Source organism: Nuphar pumila, chromosome 15 (genome assembly GCF_984573655.1).
Source record: "Nuphar pumila chromosome 15, dmNupPumi1.hap1.1, whole genome shotgun sequence".
Taxonomy (NCBI): Eukaryota; Viridiplantae; Streptophyta; class Magnoliopsida; order Nymphaeales; family Nymphaeaceae; genus Nuphar; species Nuphar pumila.
This window is the reverse complement of record NC_143263.1, coordinates 86,078,344-86,103,034: the sequence shown is the minus strand read 5'-3', so window position 1 is coordinate 86,103,034 and position 24,691 is coordinate 86,078,344. Positions and strand designations below refer to the sequence as shown.

At 38.7% G+C, this 24,691-nt stretch overlaps 2 protein-coding genes and 1 pseudogene across 3 annotated transcripts; 2 read left to right on the top strand and 1 right to left on the bottom strand.

The window, feature by feature from the left end:
* Positions 1-8,099: 8,099 nt before the first annotated feature.
* Positions 8,100-12,453, bottom strand: LOC149815870 (glucosamine 6-phosphate N-acetyltransferase-like). Its single transcript, XM_089989996.1, has 2 exons — positions 12,199-12,453; positions 8,100-8,780 (listed from the first exon to the last, which is right to left on the bottom strand). Exon 2 carries the CDS (start codon positions 8,766-8,768, stop codon positions 8,265-8,267), a length of 504 nt encoding a protein of 167 aa, XP_089846122.1. The 5' UTR covers positions 8,769-8,780; positions 12,199-12,453; the 3' UTR covers positions 8,100-8,264.
* LOC149815869 (glucosamine 6-phosphate N-acetyltransferase pseudogene) lies at positions 12,278-15,107 on the top strand (annotated as a pseudogene). The gene is made up of 2 exons (XR_016428133.1): positions 12,278-12,333; positions 14,266-15,107. The product of XR_016428133.1 is annotated as a glucosamine 6-phosphate N-acetyltransferase pseudogene (transcript).
* A 3,964-nt stretch (positions 15,108-19,071) lies between these two features.
* LOC149815868 (uncharacterized) lies at positions 19,072-24,456 on the top strand. The gene is made up of 4 exons (XM_089990639.1): positions 19,072-19,086; positions 21,096-21,201; positions 21,770-22,867; positions 23,723-24,456. The coding sequence occupies exons 1-4, from the start codon at positions 19,072-19,074 to the stop codon at positions 24,454-24,456; spliced, it is 1,953 nt and encodes a 650-aa protein (XP_089846765.1).
* Positions 24,457-24,691: the final 235 nt, after the last annotated feature.

Here is a 24,691-nt window from a genome sequence, read left to right as displayed (position 1 = left end):
GCAAATCAGATATTCAAATTTCTGGTTTTCTACTCTTCATATTAATTTTTAAAAAAAACATTTTTTTTTATGAAAGTTAACTTTTATTCAGATCATAGTTACAGGTGATGAGATGTCACTTGCAGCATGTACAAAGAAGCAACAAAAAACATTTAAAAAAAAACAATAAATATATGAGACAGATCATATTCTTGGTTCACCCAATCAATTAGCATTTTTGTTACCCTATTTCATTTTAATTCTTTCATAAACATGAATACAGTAATTCACATTAAGTATTTAGCCTTTTTCATGCTGACCCACCACGGAACATTCACATATTTTATTTGTAAAGCACAAATACGGATCTAATTTCTAACATTAATTATATGGTAAATCAATTAAATCATGACATCCTAGATTTGCAGACATTATAATCTTTTTATTTTCTTTTATAACATAAAATAAATCCACTAGCATGATCATATATTAATCTGATTCAAGCATGCAAACCAAACTCCAAATTTGATTTTGCCTATTCTCTTTTACAAAACAATTTTTATGTATTTTTAGCATAGATCTAGGTAAGAATAAGATTACAACTCATGTTAAATTTAAAATAATCCATCCTACACATTACATATGCTAGACAAATCAACTCGCCATGTAAGGAGGAGCCAGCAGCTCCAAGCAAATAGTCACTTGCTGCTTTTGGCCATAATCGAGTCCCTTAGTGTTATATTGTTTTGCTAAAATAATGTTACATCTATCATCCCAATCCAATCCAACTGAAAGAGCTTGTTGATATACAAACACTATGCAAATCACGAATAACATATGCTTGTCATGTAGAATCCTCGTCCCTTCATAGCTAAATCGGCTTTAACTCCCTCACTCAGTACCAACCATCCAAGTGTAGGTAGACCATGTCCCCACAGGGCATTAATAGGCCTCGAGACGGCAAGTAGGAGGGTAAGAGTCAGGTAACAAGATCTTCTTCTTCTTCTACGCCTTCATCCCAAAACAATTGGGGTCGGCGATATGAACCAAAACTCCAAGTGGTTCATATACATAGGGTGTGACTAAGTTTTTATGTTGATTGTCACTGGCCTAACGCAACCCTCATCCTTTATCCGGGCTTGGGACCGGCAGTGTATAACTAAACAGTTAAACACAGGCGATGAAACAGAAAATTTACCTGAACTCGAAAATCTCCAAATGAGATGGTCTTGCCCATCTGTTAGCTTAGCTTGAGATAGTGACTGCATATCAAAACTGTTAGTTTGAGATAGTGACTGCATAATAGAGCCATTGTTGTAAAACGCATGCATTGGGATGTCTTCTCAAAACTGTCCCAAGTATTGTTGGTGTAAATAGCGCTAACCGATTGGTTAGTACCCTTGGCCAATGAAAATAACAATGGGTATTTCTCCCTTAGTGTTTGATCATTGCACCATATATCCCTCCAGAAATGTCATGTTTCTATCCTTCACTTGGACTTTGATCCCTTCCAAAAAGAAAAATGTTTAGAACCTTTTGCAGACCTTTCCAACACCCCAAACCCCTCTTTCATTTGCTATTTTCACACCACCGCCATGGCCATTCATGTAAATCATATTTTTTTTTTCAAAACATTCACAACTAATGAATTTTCTGTGGTAAATATCCACCACCATTTGGCAAGCAAAGCATCATTAGACCTTAGGTCCACAACCCCAAGACCACCTACTTGCAATGGTTGTTCCACATGCTTCCAATTCTTCATAACCCATCCTTTGGCTGATTTGGACCAGCCCATATAAAATTTTTCATTGATTGAATCAACCTCTTGATCACCTTCACCTTCTTTGGCATAAAAAATATTTGCATGCAATGGTGGCCATTGATGAAATGACAAATCTTACCAATGTACTGTGTCCCGTAAATGAGAAAAATCTTGTCTTCCAAGATTGAAGCTTGGAGTTGATGTTGCCCTCAATGTTCGACCAATGCTTCACCCAAGTGATGCTCAAATCTAACGGAATGCCAAGGTAGCGCATTGATAACTCATCCTTTTGGCACTTGAAAATAGTTGATGCAATATTTTGCAACTCTTCTCCCAATAGCATTGAATACTAAGACTTGGCTCTTAGATCCCTTTATTTTTAAACCCAAAATGGCTGAAAAACATCTTAAGTCAACCACAAGAATTTTAAGTTTTTGACCGATGCCTCTCTAAAAATAATCAAGTCATCGGCAAACAATAAGTGAGAAATTTGTGGCACCCGGTAGTTTGATTCCCTTGTGCTATGGCGTCTTCCAACATTACACTAAGACCTTCCATGGCAAGGATAAAAAGCAGTGGCAATAAAGGATCACCTTGGTGCAGCCCACATAATGGTTTGAAGAAATTACCCTTTTTTTCATTCAGAGACTGCAATGGAAGCCGAGTTCAGGCATTCATTGGATCCACTTTCAAAATTTGTTTCAAAAAAATTAGCAAGAGGCAATTTCTTTAAAAAAAAGTCATTTGAAGCATTGTTTTTTTTATTCAAATCATCATTCATATTGAATTTTAAAAGTCCCACCATGACACTTAGCATTATGTCATGCACCCTTGTCTCTCATGAATGTCATTTTGTTTTGTCACTTGCTTAGCATGAGGTTTTCTAGCATAAAGTCTTGATATTGTATTCAATCATTTAGGTTGTCTCATTGGACCCAATAAATGTCAAGATCCTGTAGCAAGTTTCATTTTGAATTTTTATTCTGCAATCCTTGATAATTTTTATCCAAAATTAGGTTTTTTGCAATACATTGATCATTATAGCTTTTGCAAGAAGTGTCATTTTGAGTCTTTTCAAAATGTATCATTGTCTTATTGCATTTTGTCATACTTGTTTCGTCTTGAAATTGAAGGTTGGTCACCTCCCACCTTGAATGGCTATTCATCAAGTTGGGAAGACCCTCAAGTAATGTTTTGTGGCAGACCTCCTGACATTTGCACAATTTTACATAAATTTCTTTCAGACCTTGAAAAGATTAAAATCTAATTCAAGAGATTCACATAATATTTTATGTAGACATCTTGACATTCGCATAAATTCACATAAATGTCTTTCAAACATTTGAAAGATTAAAATCTAATTAAAGAGATTTTTATGATATATTGTGCAGACCGCAGACACTCGTACAAATATCGGGTGAACCTTCGAAAGATTAAAATCACAAACTATGAAAATTTACATGATATTTACACAAACTTACTGTCATTCACACAAAACTCTTATGAACCTTTGAGAGATTAAAATCACAAACTAAGGAGATTCACATGATTAAAATCGTAGACCTACTAACATTTGCACAAAACTCCTGTAAATATCCAAAAAATTAAAATCGCAAACTAAGAAGATTTGCAAGGTATTTGTGCGGACCTGTTGACAGCCGCACAAATATCTTCTGAACTTTTGAAAGATTAAAATCAAACTAAGGAGATTCACATGATAGGTGCATGGACCTGATGACATTAGCACAAATATCTTGCAAACCTCTGAAAAATTAAAATCTTAAAACTAAAGAGATTTGCATAATATTTGTGCAGATTTGTTGATATCCGTACAAATACCTTGCAGACCATTAAGAAAGTTAAAAAAGAGTTTCACATAATATTTGCACGAACCTGCTTTGCACCTAGAGCATTATGAAGTACCAAAACATATTGTTAAGTGTGCTTATGCCTATTATGGACAATCTAACAATAGATATTGCACTCACGAAAGTTAGCAAAAAAAATTATACAAATTTCAAGAGGTCCATGCAAATATCATGTGAATCACTTTATTTTTGAGATTTTAATCTTTTAAAAGTTCACAATAATTTTATTCAAAATTGTGAGAATGTTAGAAGCCTGCACAAATGTCATATAAATCTTTTAGAGGTTCACAAAAAAAATGTGATTTTGTGTGAATATTTGGAGGTCCACACAAAATATCATGTGAATCTCTTAATTTCTTATGTGTTCTGCTTTCATTGCATTGTTGTGTGTGCCTATAAAGTATTTGTTCAATTTCCTAAGTTGTTCGTGTAGAAGAAAAACTTTTCTCAGCTTTTGGTTTATACCCAACATTTTTTTTCAAATACCTCGATAATCTACACCATCAACTCTACAAGGCCAAAGATTTTGTAAGAATGGTAGTCTCACATGGTAGACATGACGGTTAAGTTATACTGTCATTGTATGGCTAATCTAGGACTATTCCATCACATTTCATCTCCATACTAGTATTCACAAATTTAGTAAGTGGATTCAGTGCAATTTGCAGCAAAACCTAGCTAAATGGAATAATGAAGGAGAAAAAAATGAAAAATCAATCGAACAGGTCAGATTGCAACCAATTGGTTAACTATCATGCTACCTTAAACGTGCACCATTGTCATTCCGAAGGTTAAGTTTGTGCCATTTCTGCCTTTTGAGGCAAAGCACTTGATTGGTTTCACTTCCATGGTTCAAGGCCAGATTGCACCTGCAACTCATGACCAAAATTCATCATCAGTTCTTTTTGCTTGCCATTTCAACCATCATTTAAATTCAAGTGCAAGGTTAGCACAGGTGAGCATAGGATGTGTTTGACTCCCTGGTGCTGCAAATGCCTTCTTAGAAGCCTATTCCATCTCCTAGAATCCCCCTATTGAAGTTTAATTGCCTTGAGAACCCAATCATATTGCCTTCAGACTAGCATAAGCCATACAGATAGCAACACCATCTGTTGGTTAATTTCTTGATTGCCATCTGAGTTACATGCAGCAGCACCGTGATGTTCGCTTTAGTTGTGATCAGCAGTAGTAGTGTCACATATCTTCCCATTTTTTTCATAGTTGACTTCCATACGAAGCCCAAGATTTTTCTTTTTTTTCTTTTTTTGAGAGTAATAAAGCCCAAAATTATCAGTATCATTCAATGAAAAACTAGCATGTCAAGAGCAAAGCCCATCAAAGATCAGCAATCTGGTCGTGTCCGAGGCCTAAGTTTACAAAGGAAGAAATGCAGTCATATATACCTAATGTCTTAGCAGTATAGAGCCACGTCGGTCAGTAATAACATCTAACTATACCATCAAAAGACAGATCTAACATGGTAAAGCTTTAGAAAAGAGGTTCAGCACTTGTTAACTCAATAGACAACTCTTGTGAGGAAGAAACTTGTCTAGAACTACTGGTTGAATTCAAGAGTTGCTAACCTCATTTTCCTTTTGTCAGAGTCTTTGTTTACCCCTCTAATTCAAATGACAATACACAGTCAACAAACAATGTTATATCAACGGCAGATCCAACCCTTGGGAAGCACAACTTTCATAATTGGAAAAAGAGATGCTAACAAAAGTGACAGACTAAGCTCTCAGTTGTGCAGTGATATGAATATTCATGCACCTTAGTCACAGAGTAGCAGCGGTGCGATTTGCATTATCTAGTTAGCTACCCATGTAATCCACAGGTAAGGGTCAACACTAGTTAGATCAAATGAGTTCATTAAGCAAGTGAAACCAAAGGCTTAGGTTACATTATATAATGTATACCTAAAGCTACTCACATGGACCCACGCCCCCAACTCACATGTATTTACATTGGCAGCTTCGGCCTTATGAGCCGTGTTCCTAACAGAACTGCATGTGAACAGAGCACTTACAGTGTGTTTCACAAATCTCACACAGCAGGTGTCCAGCATGGTCCATTTGCTAGTAATAGACACTTGGATCGTGTGTTTTGGACAAAAAAATATGACTTTTGGAGCCTCAAGTATTATGAAAATTTTGGGCCATTAACCCTATAAAAAATTTCTTATAAAAGCAAGCATGTATATCCCGTATGTATGATCAATTTCAAAAGACAAAAAAGAAAAAAAGAAAATCTTCATTCATATGTACTTCACACCTCTCTCTCTCTCTCTCTCTCTCTCTCTCTCTCTCTCTCTCTCTCTCTCTCTCTCTCTCTCTCTCTCTCTCTCTATATATATATATATATATATATATACACATATATATATATATATAAAACAAAACAAAAATCTTCATTCATATGTACTTCACACCTGCACCTCTCTCTCTCTCTCTCTCTCTCTCTCTCTCTCTCTCTCTCTCTCTCTCTCTCTCTCTATATATATATATATATATATATATATATAGAGAGAGAGAGAGAGTATATATATAGAGAGAGAGAGAGAGTGTGTATATATATATATAGAGAGAGAGAGAGAGAGTAGTGAGTAGGTGCTTGAACTTTGAACACGTTGGCCGTCCATCAAGTGCAAAAAGAAAAAAATTAGCATCAAAATGATGAGTTTTCACCCAAATAGCTTTAGCGGCACTTTTTGAGCACGGCTAAAGGTCTGGGCAGAAAAATGACTTTTAGCGGCGCTCAAAAAGCACCACTAGAGGTACAAGGGACATGCGTGGTATTACAAAATTGTAATGTTGTGTGTGTCCCTTATACATTTAGCGGTGCTTTTTTAGCATTAAAGGTCATTTTTTCCGCCAAGACCTTTAGCAGTGTTCAAAAAGTGCACTAAAGCCATTTGGGTGGAAAAACTCATCATTTTAACGAGTTTACCACTTTTTTTGTGCTGGACATCAATCAAGCAAGCGATGAACGGCCAACATGTTCAAGTAGGTGTTCAAGCACCTACTCACTACTATATATATATATATAAGGAGAGACAGAGGTGCTTCTATTGTGATATTGAACCACCATAACTTAAGGTCCACGTCACGTGGATACAGCTGCGGATACCAAAGTCATTTTCATGAAGTTTTCATTATGACTAATATTGAAGGAGATATGATGGCCAAATATAGTCTGCGTGACAAAGCTTACAGTGGCATACCTTTGATTTACATAGATTTAATCTCCAAAAAACAAAAACTAACCTTTGGATCATGTTTAGCATGTTCTATTTTTCACGTGTTAAAGTTGACCTGAATATGGTTTTCATTTGCATTTCTCAATCATCCTTAGTTGGTTTTTCACAATTTCAAAAATAAAACCTAGTCGTGTATTAGGCATGATGAAACCACTACAAAACAAACCATGTTAAAACACATCTATATGGTTCTAACCAGGGACAGAGCCACGTTAGTAACCCAAAAAATTCCCCAATGGTTCAAGGTGTACCCACCCTGACCCAGTGAAAGGTTGGGTCAGGGTGGGCACCACCCGGACCCAACGCCTTTAAGCATGGGCCGTCCCCAACCCTGACTCTCTCCCTCTCTCTCAAAGGTTGAATCTTAGTCATTCTTTTATGATGTGTTTTTTCATGAATTGTGTGTGACATAATGATTTTTCACCATTTTGGAAGCCGAATTTATGAAATATTATGAAGGCTAAGCCTACTAAAATGGTAAATAAACTGTGCTGAAGACATCTGTAAGGATTCTTTGGGAATAAAGTTCTTAGAGGTAATGCATTTTACAAAAGAATAATCGGGAAACAGGGGAATGAAGTTCTCAGAGGTGATTGCATTTTACAAAGTATTTTCTTGACAGTAACATGATTTACCATAAAGTTCTCGATCCTCTAGTCAAGCTGCCACAACGTCTTTTGTTTGTCATTCTCAGACTCATTTAAGCTGCAAATCATGGTTCCTGATAAAACAAATCCCCAGATCATCAATCACGCAACTTTTCCTAAACAAAACATACCTAAACCTACCAAAGTTTTGCAAACACAAAGACCAATCAAGAATTCACAAAGTAATTCAAGCTGTTTACAATAACTATTCCCGGATCAATTTCATGCGTTGAAAGAAATCAAACTAAAACCAAAAATAGATCAAAGCATATCAAACAACATCGACAAACAAGACTTCTGATTCGCTTGAAACATGAGAAAAACGCTATAGAATAAGATTCTGCTCCCAGTTTGGTACATAGACTGCAGAGCACCAAACACTAATCAAATTGCAGTTCATCATTCAGAGATAAACTCAGCAAACCCCAAATGAACCATCCAAAAGAAAATTCCAAATCACAAAACAGCTACAAATCATACTACCATTCCACCAGCAAAATCAGATCCCAATTTCTACCATTTTTTTCCCATTCAAAAGAATCAAAACCAAGAAAAATTAGAACATCGTTCTACCAGTTACTCAAAAAAAAACATAATTAAAACAAAGATAAAAAGGGGTTCAATCTGTGCACTTAAGCGTGAATGAAAGACGCAGAAGCAAAAACGAAAGACCCTGAATTGTGAGTTGCCCAGCCACCAAACAGACATCGAATTCAAAGAGAAAAAGAGGGCGTAGAGCAGAACAGCTAAGAGGGTGAATGCCGATCGAAGTACATGGTCATCTGGAGCTCCTTGTGGCGGAACCCGCAGCGCTCGTAGAACTCTCTGTTGTCGGGGCTGCAGTCCAGTATGACCTTGTAGCAGCTGGCGGAGCGGGCGTGGTCTGAGAGGAAGCGGACTACCCTCCGGCCGAGGCCGAACCCGCGGGCGGCCGAGTGTACGACGACGTCCTCGATGTGGCCGACCTTGCCGCAGCCGCGAAGGAACTTTCGCTCCACGAAGACGCTGCCTGTCGCCACGACCCTACCCGACGAAGCGTCCTCCACAACACAGACGACGTGGTCGTCGCCGAGGGCGCGGAGCTCGTCGAAGCGGGCGTGGAACTCCTCGGGCGAGATGGGTGGGCAGACGGTGAGCTGAGCAAGGAGATCCATGAATCCCTTCTCGTAGTCGGAAGCCTCCAACCTCCGGACGCAGAACCTCGATTCTGCTGCGTCCTCCTCCTCCATAGAGCCTCCTCCGCCTTCCATTGCCTTGAGCCCCTAAAACCGAATGAGAGAGAGAGAACAGTGACTTTTAATGCAGGTATGTTATGAATTTAGCAGGTGATGTGGGTGTCAAAGGTAATTCTCAACATATGTCTAAACAAGTAAGCAATTTATGTAACAAAAGTCAACATTCATATACATGAGTATGTGAACAGTTATACAACAACCATAACTGAGCAGGTAAAGCATAGTTATAGCATTAATAAGCAAGAGAGGTATGGTATGCAACAGTCATAATAATAATAGAGTGTAACATTAATAAGTAAGTGAGATGTGTATTGCAACAATCATAGCATTAACATGTACAACTTTCAAATAATTGTTCAACTACCTCGTATCTACACATTTCATAATCTTATATCATCACAAACTCATAATATAAAGCATGTTAAAGAACATAAACACATATCTCCAGTAGTTCTACTCATTGTGATACCTAACTGCTCTAAAATTGTGTTTAAATTATCTTACCCTGTGGGTACACATGGGCACAGGTGACCATCTCAGAAGAGAACGTTCGGGAGTATATTATTTCAGGTATTTTATTAACCTGGACATTCTAACGGAGACTGAACCCCCAAGGAAGCGACCAATAGCCGAGAGAATCTCCCAAGGGCTCAACTCAAAACATGATGTATCCCTAACTTCTACAGAAGACATGGAATTACCACCTAGGACACATAGGTAGTCCTGGTCCCTAACTCCGAGGACAGGAACCAACGAGCCGCTTCATGCTCGAAACACAACACAAGTCCTCGAAGTTTTGTACCACCTACCCTCTCCAAGGCAAGCCTCAAAAACTAGTTTGATTGTTTAATTATTGTTCTAAAGTTCAGGGATTTCCCCAACTTCCTCCTACTACCATAGGAGTAGATCCCAACCTTTGTCACTTAACCAAGGTATATAAACCATCCATATACTTTTTCCACATTGATTTCTTAATCCCACTCAGAGTGCTCTGGTGCTTTTAAACCAGTCAAGCACACAATAATTACAATTAAGTTTTCATCACTCTTATTAACATAGCACGCAAGCCAATAACTCAAGTACCCACGTCGGATAACCCACTCATATGTTTTCCTCTTAGGCAAAGCACATATCCATATATCACTAAATACACCATCATATGTGTGAAACCAATATAACAACCCCATTCCTCGACCCAGGTAACAGGTTGCATACAAGTAGTTCAAATTTATATATTTTCAATTCATAATGAACCAAAGAAAAACAATTCCCATAATCTAAATATATGTAACAAATAGTGTCAATACACAACATCTCCTTGATATGTCACACTCCTTTTCTACGAAAAGAGATAGAGAATTTATCATAAGAATTGGAAACTATCATTGAATATTAGAACATTTACAGCTTAACAGGTAGAAGCGAATATGCAACTAAATAGGCATTTGAGCATTAAAACTTTGCAACTAATCTTCCGAATGTACGGCTTATCATGCATTTGAAACAGTAAGGCATATACATCATAACAGGCAACTAACTTGACATTTGGAAATATGGAATGCATGCAGCTTCATAAGAAATCAAGGATCATTATAACAAGTATATAGATCATGTGTATCTACGTATCAGGAACATTTTTATAGCACAAGCTAGCGACATGTGCATACATATGAACACAACACAGAGTACCATACATGGTATTACATCAAACCCCATCACAACATTTCCAGCTAGCCACTTTCAGGAAAAATATAACCCAAGTACTTTATTGTCACTATCATACAGCACAGAGTCAAACCAACTGATACAACCTTATGCAAAACCCATAGTAAGGCTGCTGTAATCAAGTGAAACCCTCCCTCACTTGCTACAATGAAATCAATCCATGTTATTTTAAATAGATCATTATTGTGAAAACCAGTCATAATAGTGCAATACTAACAGTACTGTGAAAACAAATCAAATTATTGTAATGAAATCAATGTGGTGAATATTGTTAACAATGTCTAATCAAAATATAACATGGTACATTAGTTAGAATAAGATATGCTAAACCGGTTATCTATTCAGCATATGAAAAGGCCTACAGTGGATGTGAACTGGTCTGAATCCTGTAAGACAAATCTAAGAGTGAAGTGACTCATCTGTACCACAATCTTGCAGTCAGGCAGACATGCTAATTACTAAATAAAAACATGAGATACATAGCATTTCAGGCACAGTTTAGAAGATTCAGAAGTAACATCAAACCTATTATGTTTACAAGATAACAATAGAAATATTCGGTTAATCAATCAATAAAGCACACAATGCTAAGACATGGTTTACTTATATATTTTTCCACATGAAATCAGGTGCCCAAAACAGAATCAAGACATACAGCTTTGTAGATGATATAGAATCCAATGCAGGAATCAAGAAAAACCAATCTGCTCAAGAAGATAAATATGATCCAGGAAACAAATCGGATCAAGAAAACCCATATGATCACAAAACAAATCTGATCAAGACAATAAATCTGATCAAGACAACAAATCGGATCAAGAAAACCCATATGATCACATTATCTGAAGTAATCCATACAGACAGACAAGAAAACAATAAATGAGAAAGTGCCATCCAATCACATTATACCATCTGATGATAAATTTAAACCAAAACAATGATGACATCCATGTCGATTCATACATGTACCAAAAACTAGAAAAGGATATAAAGCACCATCCAATCGGTTTATTTATTCCAAAGATAATATGCCAGCATAAGTTCCCAAAGAACCTTTGAGACAGTTTCAGGCATAAAAGTGAGGACCACTACAGTGAACTCTCATTATTCAAGCTTCAAACTACATAGAGTGATAATTTCTACCAAACTACCAAGATCCCATCAAGAGAAAAGCACACCCAATAACTCATCTGCCCAACAATAGAACATTAGGTTTACAAAGCAAGGGAAAACTCAGAAAAAGATGCACAGAATCCACATTCGTACTCAGTGTCTGCCGAAACCATACTAATACCCTCTAAACAGAAATTTCAAATACAAAAATCAACCAAGACACATACACAGATTTCATCATTCGTTGTTGGCACAGTTCAAACCGAAACACATGACAGCAAGATCGAAGTAACACTCAAAACCCCTTGATGACCGTATGTAAATCCCCTCTATAAAACAAAAATCTGAAACCCCCAAATCGTAGATTTGAGGTTTTCGGACTAGGTTTGATATAAACCCCCAAATCAATTGTTATCCATACCGTAACCCCAAAATAGGAAACCTCCAAACTCTATCGTCTCCCCTACAAGATATCCCACTGTCAAGCAAGAATGTAATGAAGAACATATTAAAAGGCTTGGCAGGTGAAAGGAATCAGGTTCCCCCTTGACCGACCCAACCACAGACTAATTCAATCCATAGCTATCAAGAAAAGGCAGAATCCTACCTCTCTTGGCGGAAGAACGGTTGCTGGCGATTGGAGAAGGTGGCTGCAGGTGGTCGGCGTCGATGGATGACCAGCAGCGATGAAAGGGATGCTCCGGCAATGTGAGAGGAAAGAGACGACAGGGAGACAAGAGAAGTGAGATATGAGAGGTGAGACTCTTCCCACGAATCCCCCTTTTAACGACTTCGAAACCCTTTCCCCTTCCCTCCAAGAACTGCGGTAGCGAGATCTTGCTGCAACCCTCCCCCTTCTCGAGTTCTTGGTTTACATTTTCACAAGAATCGTGCTCATGCGATGCTTTATTAATATCGAGCCAGGTCCGGGTCCCGAGACCCGCGGTGCCACTGTATCGGATCCACTCTGACGTGGATCCGGGTCAGTAATAAGTTATGGATCCACTCTAATGTGGATCCGAGTTGGCAGCCATTTGACAGATCCACAAATGGATCCGGGTCAAAAAAATGGATCGATGGATCCATAGTATGCTTTATTTGGGTCCAGCCCCAATTACCCAATACTTTTTAATTATATTCTTTTGGATCCGATAATGGATCTCGAACTCAATATGCATGAAAATTACTCAAAATTTTGGGTTATTACAATCCCCATTTCATGTCCTCCATCTCCAGTCCAAATGGGGTGAGGCGGACCCCCATTTTCCCTTGGTCTATTGTCATTCCTAAAGAAGGATTGAGGGTGGGGCGGGGATATGAATGAGGATAGGGCTGAAGAAAGCGTAAGTCCATCCCCGCATGGGTTTTGATTTTGACCTCCATTCCTGCCTCCATCTCCGTTTCATGTCCTCCATCCTCGGTCCAAATGGGGCGAGGCGGGGTGGGGAACCATTTCCTCCGTGACTGCCATCCTTTGCTAGGTGCTTGATTTGTCCGTTTGTGTAAAATTAAATAATTGTTCTTGCGTTTCACACAACTTTTTTAAATGTTCATGTTGCCCTGTCTAACTTAGATGTGATTGTGCAAGTGGAGGTATTACACGTGAAAAGTAGCAATATATTTTTCAGAATATCATCATTTTGAACTACCAAAATATTGTGTATTAACATGATATTTTGACTCCTTTTTTTCCAACAGGTTTATGTGTTGTTTAAACAGGTGGTCACACACACCATTGGTAGTCTTTCATTAGCTTTTATTTATATTCTTATTTTTTGGTTAGTTATTTTAGTATGCTTAATTTTTATATTTCAATAAATTTAATTAAATTTTCAATTCAACTTTTAATTGCACTTGTGCATTTAGCACTATTTTTTAGGCATTTTATTTTTTATTGAAGGTGAATGCTTAATTTTTTATTGTAGACTTTAATCAAATTGTTCTCCAAACATGGTAAGGAATTAGGAGTTAAAAGCGTGAGTTCTTCAAGGATTTACAATTGTTTCCAAAGAAGAGAATTTATAAAACTTCATGGAAATCCGACATTTGTACTTTTTCAACTCCTTGCAAATCCCTCCAAGTACCTTTCTCCCAAACAGAGTGGTAAATCCCTGCCCCGGATCTAGGGGTGTCAATGATTGGGGTTGGACCTGAACTCGACCCATACCGAACCCTATAAGGTCAGGGTTTGGTGATAAATAAGAAGGCAAGATTAAAATATGGGGTCCAATTAATATATGGATTTGGGTATGATTCGTGAAATTTCATACCATACCCGACCCAACTTGAGTTCCAACTAAGATCCACAAATTTTCAATGTAAAAATGATAATTTTTTATTTTATTTTATTGGGTATGATCTGGGTCCGGTTTATGTAATTCTTATCAGATCCAGGTATGGTTTCTTTTACGGTAGGTCCGATTAGACTGGGTCTGGACCAGATAGCATCATCTCAAATCGGGTTTGAGTCTGGTTTTACCTGAGTCCGAACCAAACCCGACCCGTTGACACCCGGATCTCCACTCTCCACGGGATGGTTTCAGACTAAACATCCACGGATCTAAGATCCAAGGGTCTCTGATCGTTTAAGTAAATGAAATCTGATCTGATGCTCTCAAAGGCACGCAATATCTCTGTGGGTTGTTCTCTATCTCTCTCTCTCATTCGGTTTTAGGGGCTTAAGGCAATGGAAGGAGGAGGAAGAGGACGCAGCGGAATCGAGGTTCTACGTGCGAAGGTTGGAGGCTTCCGACTACGAGAAGGGCTTCATGGATCTCCTTGCTCAGCTCACTGTCTGCCCGCCCATCTCGCCCGAGGAGTTCCCCGCCCGCTTCGACGAGCTCCGCGCCCTCGGCGACGACCACGTCGTCTGTGTTGTGGACGCTTCATCGGGCAGGGTCGTGGCGACGGGCAGCGTCTTCGTGGAGCGAAAATTCCTTCGCGACTGCGGCAAGGTCGGCCACATCGAGGACGTCGTCGTCCACTCGGTCGCCCGCGGGTTCGGCCTCGGCCGGGGGGTCGTCCGCTTCCTCTCGGACCACGCCCGCTCCGCCAGCTGCTACAAGGTCATCCTGGACTGCAGCCCCGATAACAGAGGGTTCTACGAGCGCTGCGGGTTCCGCCACAAGGAGCTCCAGATGACCATGTACATCGATCGGCATTCGCCCTCTTAGCTGTTCTGCTCTACGCCCTCCCCACTTTTTTTCTCTTTGAATTTGATGTCTGTTTGGTGGCTCGGCAACTCACAATTCAGGGTCTTTCGTTTTTGCTTCTGCGTCTTTCATTCACGCTTAAGTGCACAGGTTGAACCCCTTTTTATCTTTGTTTTAATTGTGTGTGTTTTTTTTGAGTAACTGGTAGAACGATGTTCTAACTTTTCTTGGTTTTGATTCTTTTGAATGGGAAAAAATGGTAGAAATTGGGATCTGATTTTGCTGGTGGAATGGTAGTCTGATTTGTAGTTGTTTTGTGTTTTGGAATTTTCTTTTGAATGGTTCATTTGGGGTTTGCTGAGTTTATCTCTGAATGATGAACTGCAATTTGACTAGTGTTTGGTGCTCTGCAGTCTATGTACCAAACTGGGAGCAGAATCTTATTCTATAGCGTTTTCCTCATGTTTCAAGCGAATCGGAAGTCTTGTTTGTCGATGTTGTTTGATATGCTTTGATCTATTTTTGGTTTTAGTTTGATTTCTTTCGACGCATGAAATTGATCCGGGAATAGTTATTGTAACCAGCTTGAATTACTTTGTGAATTCTTGATTGGTCTTTGTGTTTGCAAAACTTTGGTAGGTTTAGATATGTTTTGTTTAGGAAAAGTTGCGTGATTGATGATCTGGGGATTTGTTTTATCAGGAACCATGCTTTGCAGCTTAAATGAGTCTGAGAATGACAAACAAAAGACATTGTGGCAGCTTGACGAGAGGATCGAGAACTTTATGGTAAATCATGTTACTGTCAAGAAAATACTTTGTAAAATGCAATCACCTCTGAGAACTTCATTCCCCCGCTTCCCGATTATTCTTTTGAAAAATGCATTACCTCTAAGAACTTTATTCCCAAAGAATCCTTACAGATGTCTTCAGCACAGTTTATTTACCATTTTAGTAGGCTTAGCCTTCATTGTATTTCATAAATTCGGCTTCCAAAATGGTGAAAAGTCATTATGTCACAATTCATGAAGATCAACATGGCTTAAAAATAGCCCATAATATGAAAATATATTGTGGTTTTGTACCATGTGGTGGTACACATTCTTCTTTGGATGGATCTGGCCACTAAATGTTAGAACTAGGGGCGGATCCAAGGATCTAAACTAGGTAGGCACAAACATACAGTAAAAGGAACATGTGCAATAAAGTAAAGTATATTGTTACATTATATTCGTATGCACCTTAAGATTTACCTATTGCATCAATACCAATTCACATAGATCAATAGATCAAGGGAATGATCACATAAGAATACTTGTCAAATGATAAACTTTTAAAAAATTTATCTTTAATGTTTCTCTCTGTCAGCAGGTCAATAACTAAAAAGGAGGCAAAACTCAAACTGTTAGGGGAAATATTCATTGCTCACATGCATCTTGGTATAGGAACAATTTTTTTTTATAAGAGACACTTCCTCAAATTCATTCTCATCCATTATCTGTCTTTTTGTGCTCAAGATACAACTTGATCCCCATGTTATAACAACATATTTTAATCTCTTGATTTTCTCCTGCAATTGGGATTCAATCAACTAAAAGTTCTAGTTTCTACATGTTAGGTCAATCCCTCAAGCAAGAAGCTCAGGTAATTGACCAAAATTGCAAAGTCTCTGAATCATCAAAGTGATAGTTCCTACGCTGTATTGGGCTCTCAGTTTTCTGTATAGTAAAATGCTTCATTTATCCATGTATTGCATTTTACTAATAGACCACGATACTTGGCTATGCGTCATCTAGTGCTGAGATTAGTAAATTGTCAACTTAGTTGAGATTCCTATTCAGATGAGAAAAAAAAAACTCACAAGGGTCCTCGCAAAGTTTTCATATGCTTTCTTTCTCTTTGTGTTTTATGCAACTTAATGCTCCAAAAGGCATTCTGTTGAGCCCATGCAAAGGGAACATGCAAAACACAACAATTATGCTTCTCTTCAACATAAGGCAGCCTGACAATAAGCTTGGAGTCTCCATTAAACTTAATCATGGCATATAGCCTTCCCATCTAAGTGAGGATGTCAGTGTACCAAAATTTCTCACTCCATTTGCTTCTCTCCAACAATTAAGAAACTAACTACAACAGTGACCAAATAACAGACTAAGTAGTGAAAATCAATTAACCACCAAAAAGAGAACAGAAAAAACAAGAGGGAAACTCCAACCTATTCTCTTTGGAATCAGTCAATATAGAAGACTTTCCCCAACAGTAAGCCCATACACATAGACCTAACCCTATCATCACCACCAGAAATACCCAAGACAACAATACATGCAATAATTAACAATACCCACAACCCAAAATCCGATTAAACCCAAAAAACACACAAAAAAAAAACCATGAATTACATTCATGCGAGGCACAACAAATTCTTCCTCGATGATCTTCAGAACTCTATTTGAGAAAAAAAACACACATCATAAAAGAATGACTGAGATTCAACCTTTGAGAGAGAGGGAGAGAGTCGGGGTTGGGGATGGCCCATGCTTAAAGGCGTTGGGTTCTGGTGGTGCCCACCCTGACCCAGCCTTTCACTGGGTCAGGGTGGGTACACCTTGAACCATTGGGAAAAATTTTGGGTTACTAACGTGGCTCTGTCCCTGGTTAGAACAATATAGATGTGTTTTAACATGGTTTGTTTTGTAGTGGTTTCATCATGCCTAATACACGACTAGGTTTTATTTTTGAAATTGTGAAAAACCAACTAAGGATGATTTAGAAATGCGAATGAAAACCATATTCAAGTCAACTTTAACACGTGAAAAATAGAACATGCTAAACATGATCCAAAGGTTAGTTTTTGTTTTTTTGAGATTAAATCTATGTAAATCAAAGGTATGCCACTGTAAGCTTTGTCACACAGACTATATTTGGCCATCATATCTCCTTCAATATTAGTCATAATGAAAACTTCATGAAAATGACTTTGGTATCCGCAGCTGTATCCACGTGACGTGGACCTTAAGTTATGGTGGTTCAATATCACAATAGAAGCACCTCTGTCTCTCCTTATATATATATAGTAGTGAGTAGGTGCTTGAACACCTACTTGAACATGTTGGTCGTTCATTGCTTGCTTGATGGATGTCCAGCACAAAAAAAATGGTAAACTCATTAAAATGATAAGTTTTTCCACCCAAATGGCTTTAGTGGCACTTTTTTGAACACTGCTAAAGGTCTTGGTGGAATGGTAGTATGATTTGTAGCTGTTTTGTGATTTGGAATTTTTCTTTTGGATGGTTCATTTGGGGTTTGTTGAGTTTATCTCTGAATGATGAGCTGCAATTTGATTAGTGTTTGGTGCTCAGCAGTCTATGTACCAAACTGGGAGCATAATCTTATTCTATAGCGTTTTTCTCATGCTTCAAGCGAATCAGAAGTCTTGTTTGTTGATGTTGTTTGATATGCTTTGATCTATTTTTGGTTTTAGTTTGATTTCTTTCGACGCATGAAATTGATCCGGGAATAGTTATTGTAACCAGCTTGAATTACTTTGTGAATTCTTGATTGGTCTTTGTGTTTGCAAAACTTTGGTAGGTTTAGGTATGTTTTGTTTAGGAAAAGTTGCGTGATTGATGATCTGGGGATTTTTTTTATCAGGAACCATGATTTGCAGCTTAAATGAGTCTGAGAATGAAAAACAAAAGACATTGTGGCAGCTTGACTAGAAGATCGAGAACTTTATGGTAAATCATGTTACAGTCAAGAAAATACTTTGTAAAATGCAATCACCTCTGAGAACTTCATTCCCCTGTTTCCCGATTATTCTTTTGAAAAATGCATTACCTCTAAGAACTTTCTTCCCAAAGAATCCTTACAGATGTCTTCAGCACAGTTTATTTACCATTTTAGTAGGCTTAGCCTTCATAGTGAATTCAAAGAGAAAAAGAGGGCGTAGAGCAGAACAGCTAAGAGGGCGAATGCCGATCGAAGTACATGGTCATCTGGAGCTCCTTGTGGCGGAACCCGCAGCGCTCCTAGAACCCTCTGTTGTCGGGGCTGCAGTCCAGGATGACCTTCTAGCAACTGGCGGAGCGGGCGTGGTCCGAGAGGAAGCGGACGACCCTCCGGCCGAGGCCGAACCCGCGGGCGGCCGAGTGGACGACGACGTCCTTGATGTGGCCGACCTTGCCGCAGCCGAGAAGGAACTTTTACTCCACGAAGACGCTGCCCGTCGCCACGACCCTACCTGATGAAGCATCCTCCACAACACAGACGACGTGGTCGTTGCGGAGGGCTCAGAGCTCGTCGAAGCGGGCGCGGAACTCCTCGGGCGAGATGGGCGGGCAGACGGTGAGCTGAGCAAGGAGATCCATGAATCCCTTCTTGTAGTCGGAAGCCTCCAACCTCCGCACGCAGAACCTCGATTCTGTTGCGTCCTCCTCCTCCGTAGAGCCTCATCCGCCTTCCATTGCCTTGAGCCCCTAAAACCGAATGAGAGAGAGAGAGAACAGCCCACGGAGCTATTGCGTGCCATTGAGAGCATCGGATCAGATTTCATTTACTTAAACGATCAGAGACCCTTGGATCTTAGATCCGTGGATGTTTAGTCCGAAACCATCCCGTGGAGAGTGGAGATCCGGGTGTCAACAGGTCGGTTTTGGTTCAGACTCAGGTAAAACCAGACTCAAACCCGATTTGAGATGATGCTACCTGGTCCAGACCCAGTCTAATCGGACCTACCATAAAAGAAACCATACCTAGATCTTATAAGAATTACATAAACCGGGCCCGGATCATACCCAATAAAATAAAATAAAAATTTATCATTTTTACATTGAAAATTTGTGGATCTTAATTGGAACTCAAGTCGGATCGGGTATGGTATGAAATTTCATGAATCATACCCAAATTCATATATTAATTGGAGCCTAGATTCTAATCTGGCCTTCTTATTTATCACCAAACCCTGACCTTATAGGGTTCGGTATGGGTGGGGTTCAGGTCTAACCCCAATCATTGACACCCCTAGATCGAGGGCAGGGATTTACCACTCTGTTTGGGAGAAAGGTACTTGGAGGGATTTGCAAGGAGTTGAAAAAGTACAAATGTCGGATTTCAATGAAAATGATTTTCCAGGAAGTTTTATAAATTCTCTTCTTTGGAAACAATTGTAAATCCTTGAAGGATTCACGCTTTTAACTCCTAATTCCTTACCATGTTTGCGTGGGGTTGGATAATGATGCTCTATAGAACGAGGATGCAGTGAAAATGCCATCCCGCGAAAGAGTCTGTCTAAACTTGTTCTCATTGTGCAATAGGGAAACATTTGAGAGCGTACCCATAAGTGAATTCCATTGCTGAAAAACAAGCTCAAAGTGTTGCCTTCTCAAAACAATGTTTCACGAATTTTCTTGTGGAGACCATACATCCATGATTAAACTATACTTTTCCCCAACCGTGCCATAGAGGTCGGAAAATGCATCTTTGAGTATCTGGTCATTCTGCCATTTGTCATGCCAAAAAAGTATTTCCCTATCATCACTGACTTTAATGGTAGAAATCTTCGATGGTTGCAACCCATCCCTTCCAAATACTGGATCCCTGCCACCACTTAATAATTTTCAGACCATAGCTAATGCCAACCATGAAGGTCATATTTTTCTGCAAAAATCTTTTGCAATTTTACCATCTTTTGTGCAAATTTTTTAAATCCATTTTGCCAAGAGAGCTGAGTTAAATCTACTCATATTGTGAATGCCCAACCCTCTAACTTCAAGAGGTTGGGAAATGGAGTCCCAAACCACTTTTGCTTTGGATCGGACATCGAGTTTCCCATTCCAAATAAAGTGTTGAAAAATGTTGGCAATGTGTTTCACGACCTTGTATGGAATTTTGAAAACTTGAAGAAAGTGCAACACCATACATGAAATATTAAAACACACAAGATTGACCCTTCCCGCCCTTGATAGGAGGTGGGATGCACATATTTGGGTCTTTTCTCGAACCAAGTTCTCAACCCGACTCTAATGAAATTCTCTTGAAATCCCCAAATGTAAGGGATGCTGTTAAGTTTGTCTTTCCTTGTGCAACCTGAGCTGCTTTCCTTTTCTCCTTTTTGGAAAGATTAGCTTTCCTTTTCTTTATGCTTATCGCCTCTTATGGCTGGGCTATATTAAGCCCTTTGTATTTGTTGTTCTATATATGAAAAAGGATTCTCTCTGGTTGTACCGTGGATGTAAGCCATACTGGATGAACCACGTAAAGTCTTCTTCTTTGCTTCTTTGCTGTGTTCTTTTATTTTACATGGTATCAAAGCTCTCAGGATTCCTGCACGTTTGGGTGATATGCTGCTATTCCAGATCATCATTGTGGAGACCTTCCAGCATCCGGATCTGATAGCAGACACTTCTGCGGATTCTTTTTTGTTGATTGCTGATGCCTTCCAGCACCCAGATCTGATTACAGGTTGCTGAATGAGAGAAGGCAGTCACGCTTCTTTTGTGTTTCAAAAGATCTCTGCAGATTTCTGATTGATGCTTTCAGCCAGAGTTGCTGCTGCATTCCCTGTTTGTGTTTGCCTCTTCGGAGTTCGCTGCTGCATATTCAAGAATAGTCGCCTGTTTTTTTTGCTACCAGTATTGTCCGAATAGTGGGTTCATATTGCTGAAATTTATCAGATCAGTTAGAAGGGTTGAAGCTTGTCAGATTAGTTAGAGGGGTTGTCATTTTTTTTTTATCATGGCGGATCGACACTATGAAAATCCTAGTCAGTCTTCATCCAGCACAATTGTTTTTGTGCACGAACAGGTCAGCCCTAGCTCCAAAATCACTTCTATATTATTAAATGGGACAAACTACATTGCTTGGTCTAAAGCCGTTTCACTCTATTTGAGTGGCAAATCTAAACTTGGCTTTATAAATGGGAAGATCACTAATCCCGGTACCTTAGATTCAAAATATGATGAATGGAAATCCAATAATGACTTAGTTATGTCATGGTTACTTAACTCTATGGAACCAAAAATTGTTGAAGGTTTTTTGTTTCTTAATAATGCTGAAGATGTTTGGCGGTCAACTAGTGAATTGTATGGAGAACAATATAATATTGCCCGAATATATCAATTATCTCAAGACATACATGATTTTAAAAAGGGTGATCTTCCTCTTAGTGAGTACTTTAGTAAAATGCGTATGATGTGGGATGAATTGGACTCCTATTCTCCCACTATCACTGATGTTAGGCTTCTCCATAAAGCCAAAGAGCAAGAACGCATTTTTCAATTACTCGCTGGCCTTGGATCTGATTTTGAACAAATGAGAAGCCAGTTCCTTATGAATTCTGAGCTTCCTTTATTAAACTCTGTCTTTGCTACTCTTATGAGAGAAGAATCCAGAAGGAAGGTTATGAACCATGTCAGCAGGATTGAAACTCCTGATAAAACTGCCTTCAGTGTTAAAACAGAAGCCTTGAAAACTCTTGATGATCGTGGAAAGGCTAAAAACAAGAAATGGTTTTGCATTCATTGCAAAAAAGAGGGACACTCTCGTGAGAGATGTTGGGTTCTTCATGGTCGACCTGGCACTGAAAAGCAAAAACTGGTGCATGCTGCTATAGAACAAAGATCTGATAACACTCGGTCTTTAGACAAGATCTTTGATATTCTCCAATCTCTAAAAGATGGTCAGACCGAAACTGCTTTCTCCCATTCTGCCATAAGCTCTACAAATAAAGGTATGCCTTCTAACTCTTATGACACCTGGATAATTGATAGTGGAGCTTCAGAACATATTGCAAAAAATGTTTCTCTTCTTGAAGATTTCAGTTATGATCATGGAAAGAGACTTGTTACTGTTGCTAATGGAAAAGTCGTTCAAGTGGAAGGGATTGGAAAAATCCACTTTTTTAACAATCAGACTATTTCCAAAGTTCTTTACATTCCTCAGTTTACATCAAACTTGTTGTCTGTTGCCAGAATAGTTGAAGACTTCGATTGTACTGTCACCTTTTCTTCAACTAATGTTTTATTTCAGGACCGCAAGACGAGGAGGACGATTGGTGAAGGAAAAAAAGTTCATGGGCTTTATATTCTTGAGCAAAACTGTAGAGCGTTCATGTCAAGGGGAGAAGAGAGTAAATTATGGCATCTTCGTCTTGGACATCCATCCAATTATGCTCTTGAAAGCTTATTTTTTGGTCATAAGTTTGATTGCAATAATTGTGATATTTGTAGACTTGCAAAATTATCACGTCGTCCTTTTTCTACTTCAGAGACTGTTTCTTCTTGCATGTTTGAATTGATTCATTCTGATGTGTGGGGACCAGCCCCTATTGATTCATATTCTGGTTTTCGATACTACGTCACTTTTATAGATGATTTCTCCAAACTTACTTGGATTTTCTTGTTGAAAACCAAAAATGAAGTGCTTTCTAAATTCAGGGAGTTTTATAGGTTTGTTGAGACTCAATATGGGGCCAAGATTAAAGCTATTCGGTCTGATAATGGAACTGAATTTAAAAATCAGTTCTTTGAGTTTTTTGCAAAAGAAAATGGTATTGACCATCAATTTTCTTGTGTTGGGACACCTCAACAAAATGGAGTCGCCGAACGGAAAAATAGGCATTTGTTGGAAAAAACTCGAGCCTTACTTTTTCAAATGAATGTTCCTAAATACTACTGGAGTGATGTTGTTCTTACTGCATGTTATCTAATCAACAGGCTCCATAGTAAACGTCTTAATGGAAAATCTCCGATGGAAATTCTCAAAGGAAGGAAATTGAGTCTTAGTCATCTTAAGACTTTTGGTTGTTCTGTGTTTGTATCCACCAGCCCATATGAAAAGGACAAATTGACTCCCCATGCTATTAAGTGCCTGTTTTTAGGATATTCTTCGTCCAAGAAAGGATATAAATGCTATGATGTTACTCATAGTCGTTTATATATCTCTAGAGATGTTAGTTTTGATGAAGTTGCTCCCTATTTTTCAGAAAACTTTGATGAAACCAAAAAACTTCATCAGGGGGAGAAAAATATATTTGATTCTATTGTCCTTCCTAATGTTAGCTCTTTTGATGATGTGATACATGTTGAAGATAGCAACACTGAAGCTATAACTCACACTCAGCCACATACTCAGCCAAGCCCTTTTGATGATGTGATACCTGTTGAAGCTAGCAACACTGAAGCTATAACTCATACTCAGCCAAGTGATATCCAAGCCACCCAGCCAAGTGACTCATTAAATCAGTCGGAAGAGCAATCTATAAGAAGATCTGAGAGGACTATTAGGCCACCAAGCTATCTTAGAGATTTTGTCACTTACATGACAACTGAGCATCCTATTGAAAAATGCATTAGCTACAACAATCTCTCAAAAAGGTATGTTGCTTTTCTTAGTTCTATTGTGCAAGAACCTAGCACTTTTAATGAGGCAAAAAGTCAAGATGTTTGGATTAAAGCTACGATGGAAGAATTATATGCCTTGAATAAAAATGAAACTTGGGAAATCTGCAAGCTACCCAAAGATAAAAAGGCTGTAGGATGTCGATGGGTATATAAAACAAAATATAAGAGTGATGGTACTATAGAGCGCTTTAAGGCTCGCCTAGTAGCCAAGGGATTTACTCAAACTTATGGTGTTGATTATGAAGAAACGTTTGCCCCAGTGGCCAAAATGAATAGTCTTCGGATTCTTTTGTCTGTGGCTTGCAATTATAATTGAAAAATGTTTCAGCTTGATGTTAAAAATGTTTTTCTTCAAGGAGATCTAGAAGAAGAAGTTTATATGCAGTTACCTCCTGGACACCCCCAAGAAGGAAATCCAGAACTTGCTTGCAAATTAAAAAAGGCTATCTATGGGTTAAAACAATCTCCACGAGCTTGGTATCTTAAACTCAGTCTTGCTCTTGAGAAAAAAAGTTTCAAAAGGTGTATTTCTGATAATTCTCTCTTTGTTC

Bases quoted from the DNA above. Each gene is read 5' to 3' on its own strand.
- LOC149815870 (XM_089989996.1), bottom strand. From the start codon at position 8,768: ATGGAAGGCGGAGGAGGCTCTATGGAGGAGGAGGACGCAGCAGAATCG.
- LOC149815868 (XM_089990639.1), top strand. The intron at 21,202-21,769 runs GTTGCTGAATGA...AAATTGTTGAAG, and splicing joins GCACCCAGATCTGATTACAG to GTTTTTTGTTTCTTAATAAT. The intron at 22,868-23,722 runs GTAAATTATGGC...CCTATTTTTCAG, and splicing joins CATGTCAAGGGGAGAAGAGA to AAAACTTTGATGAAACCAAA.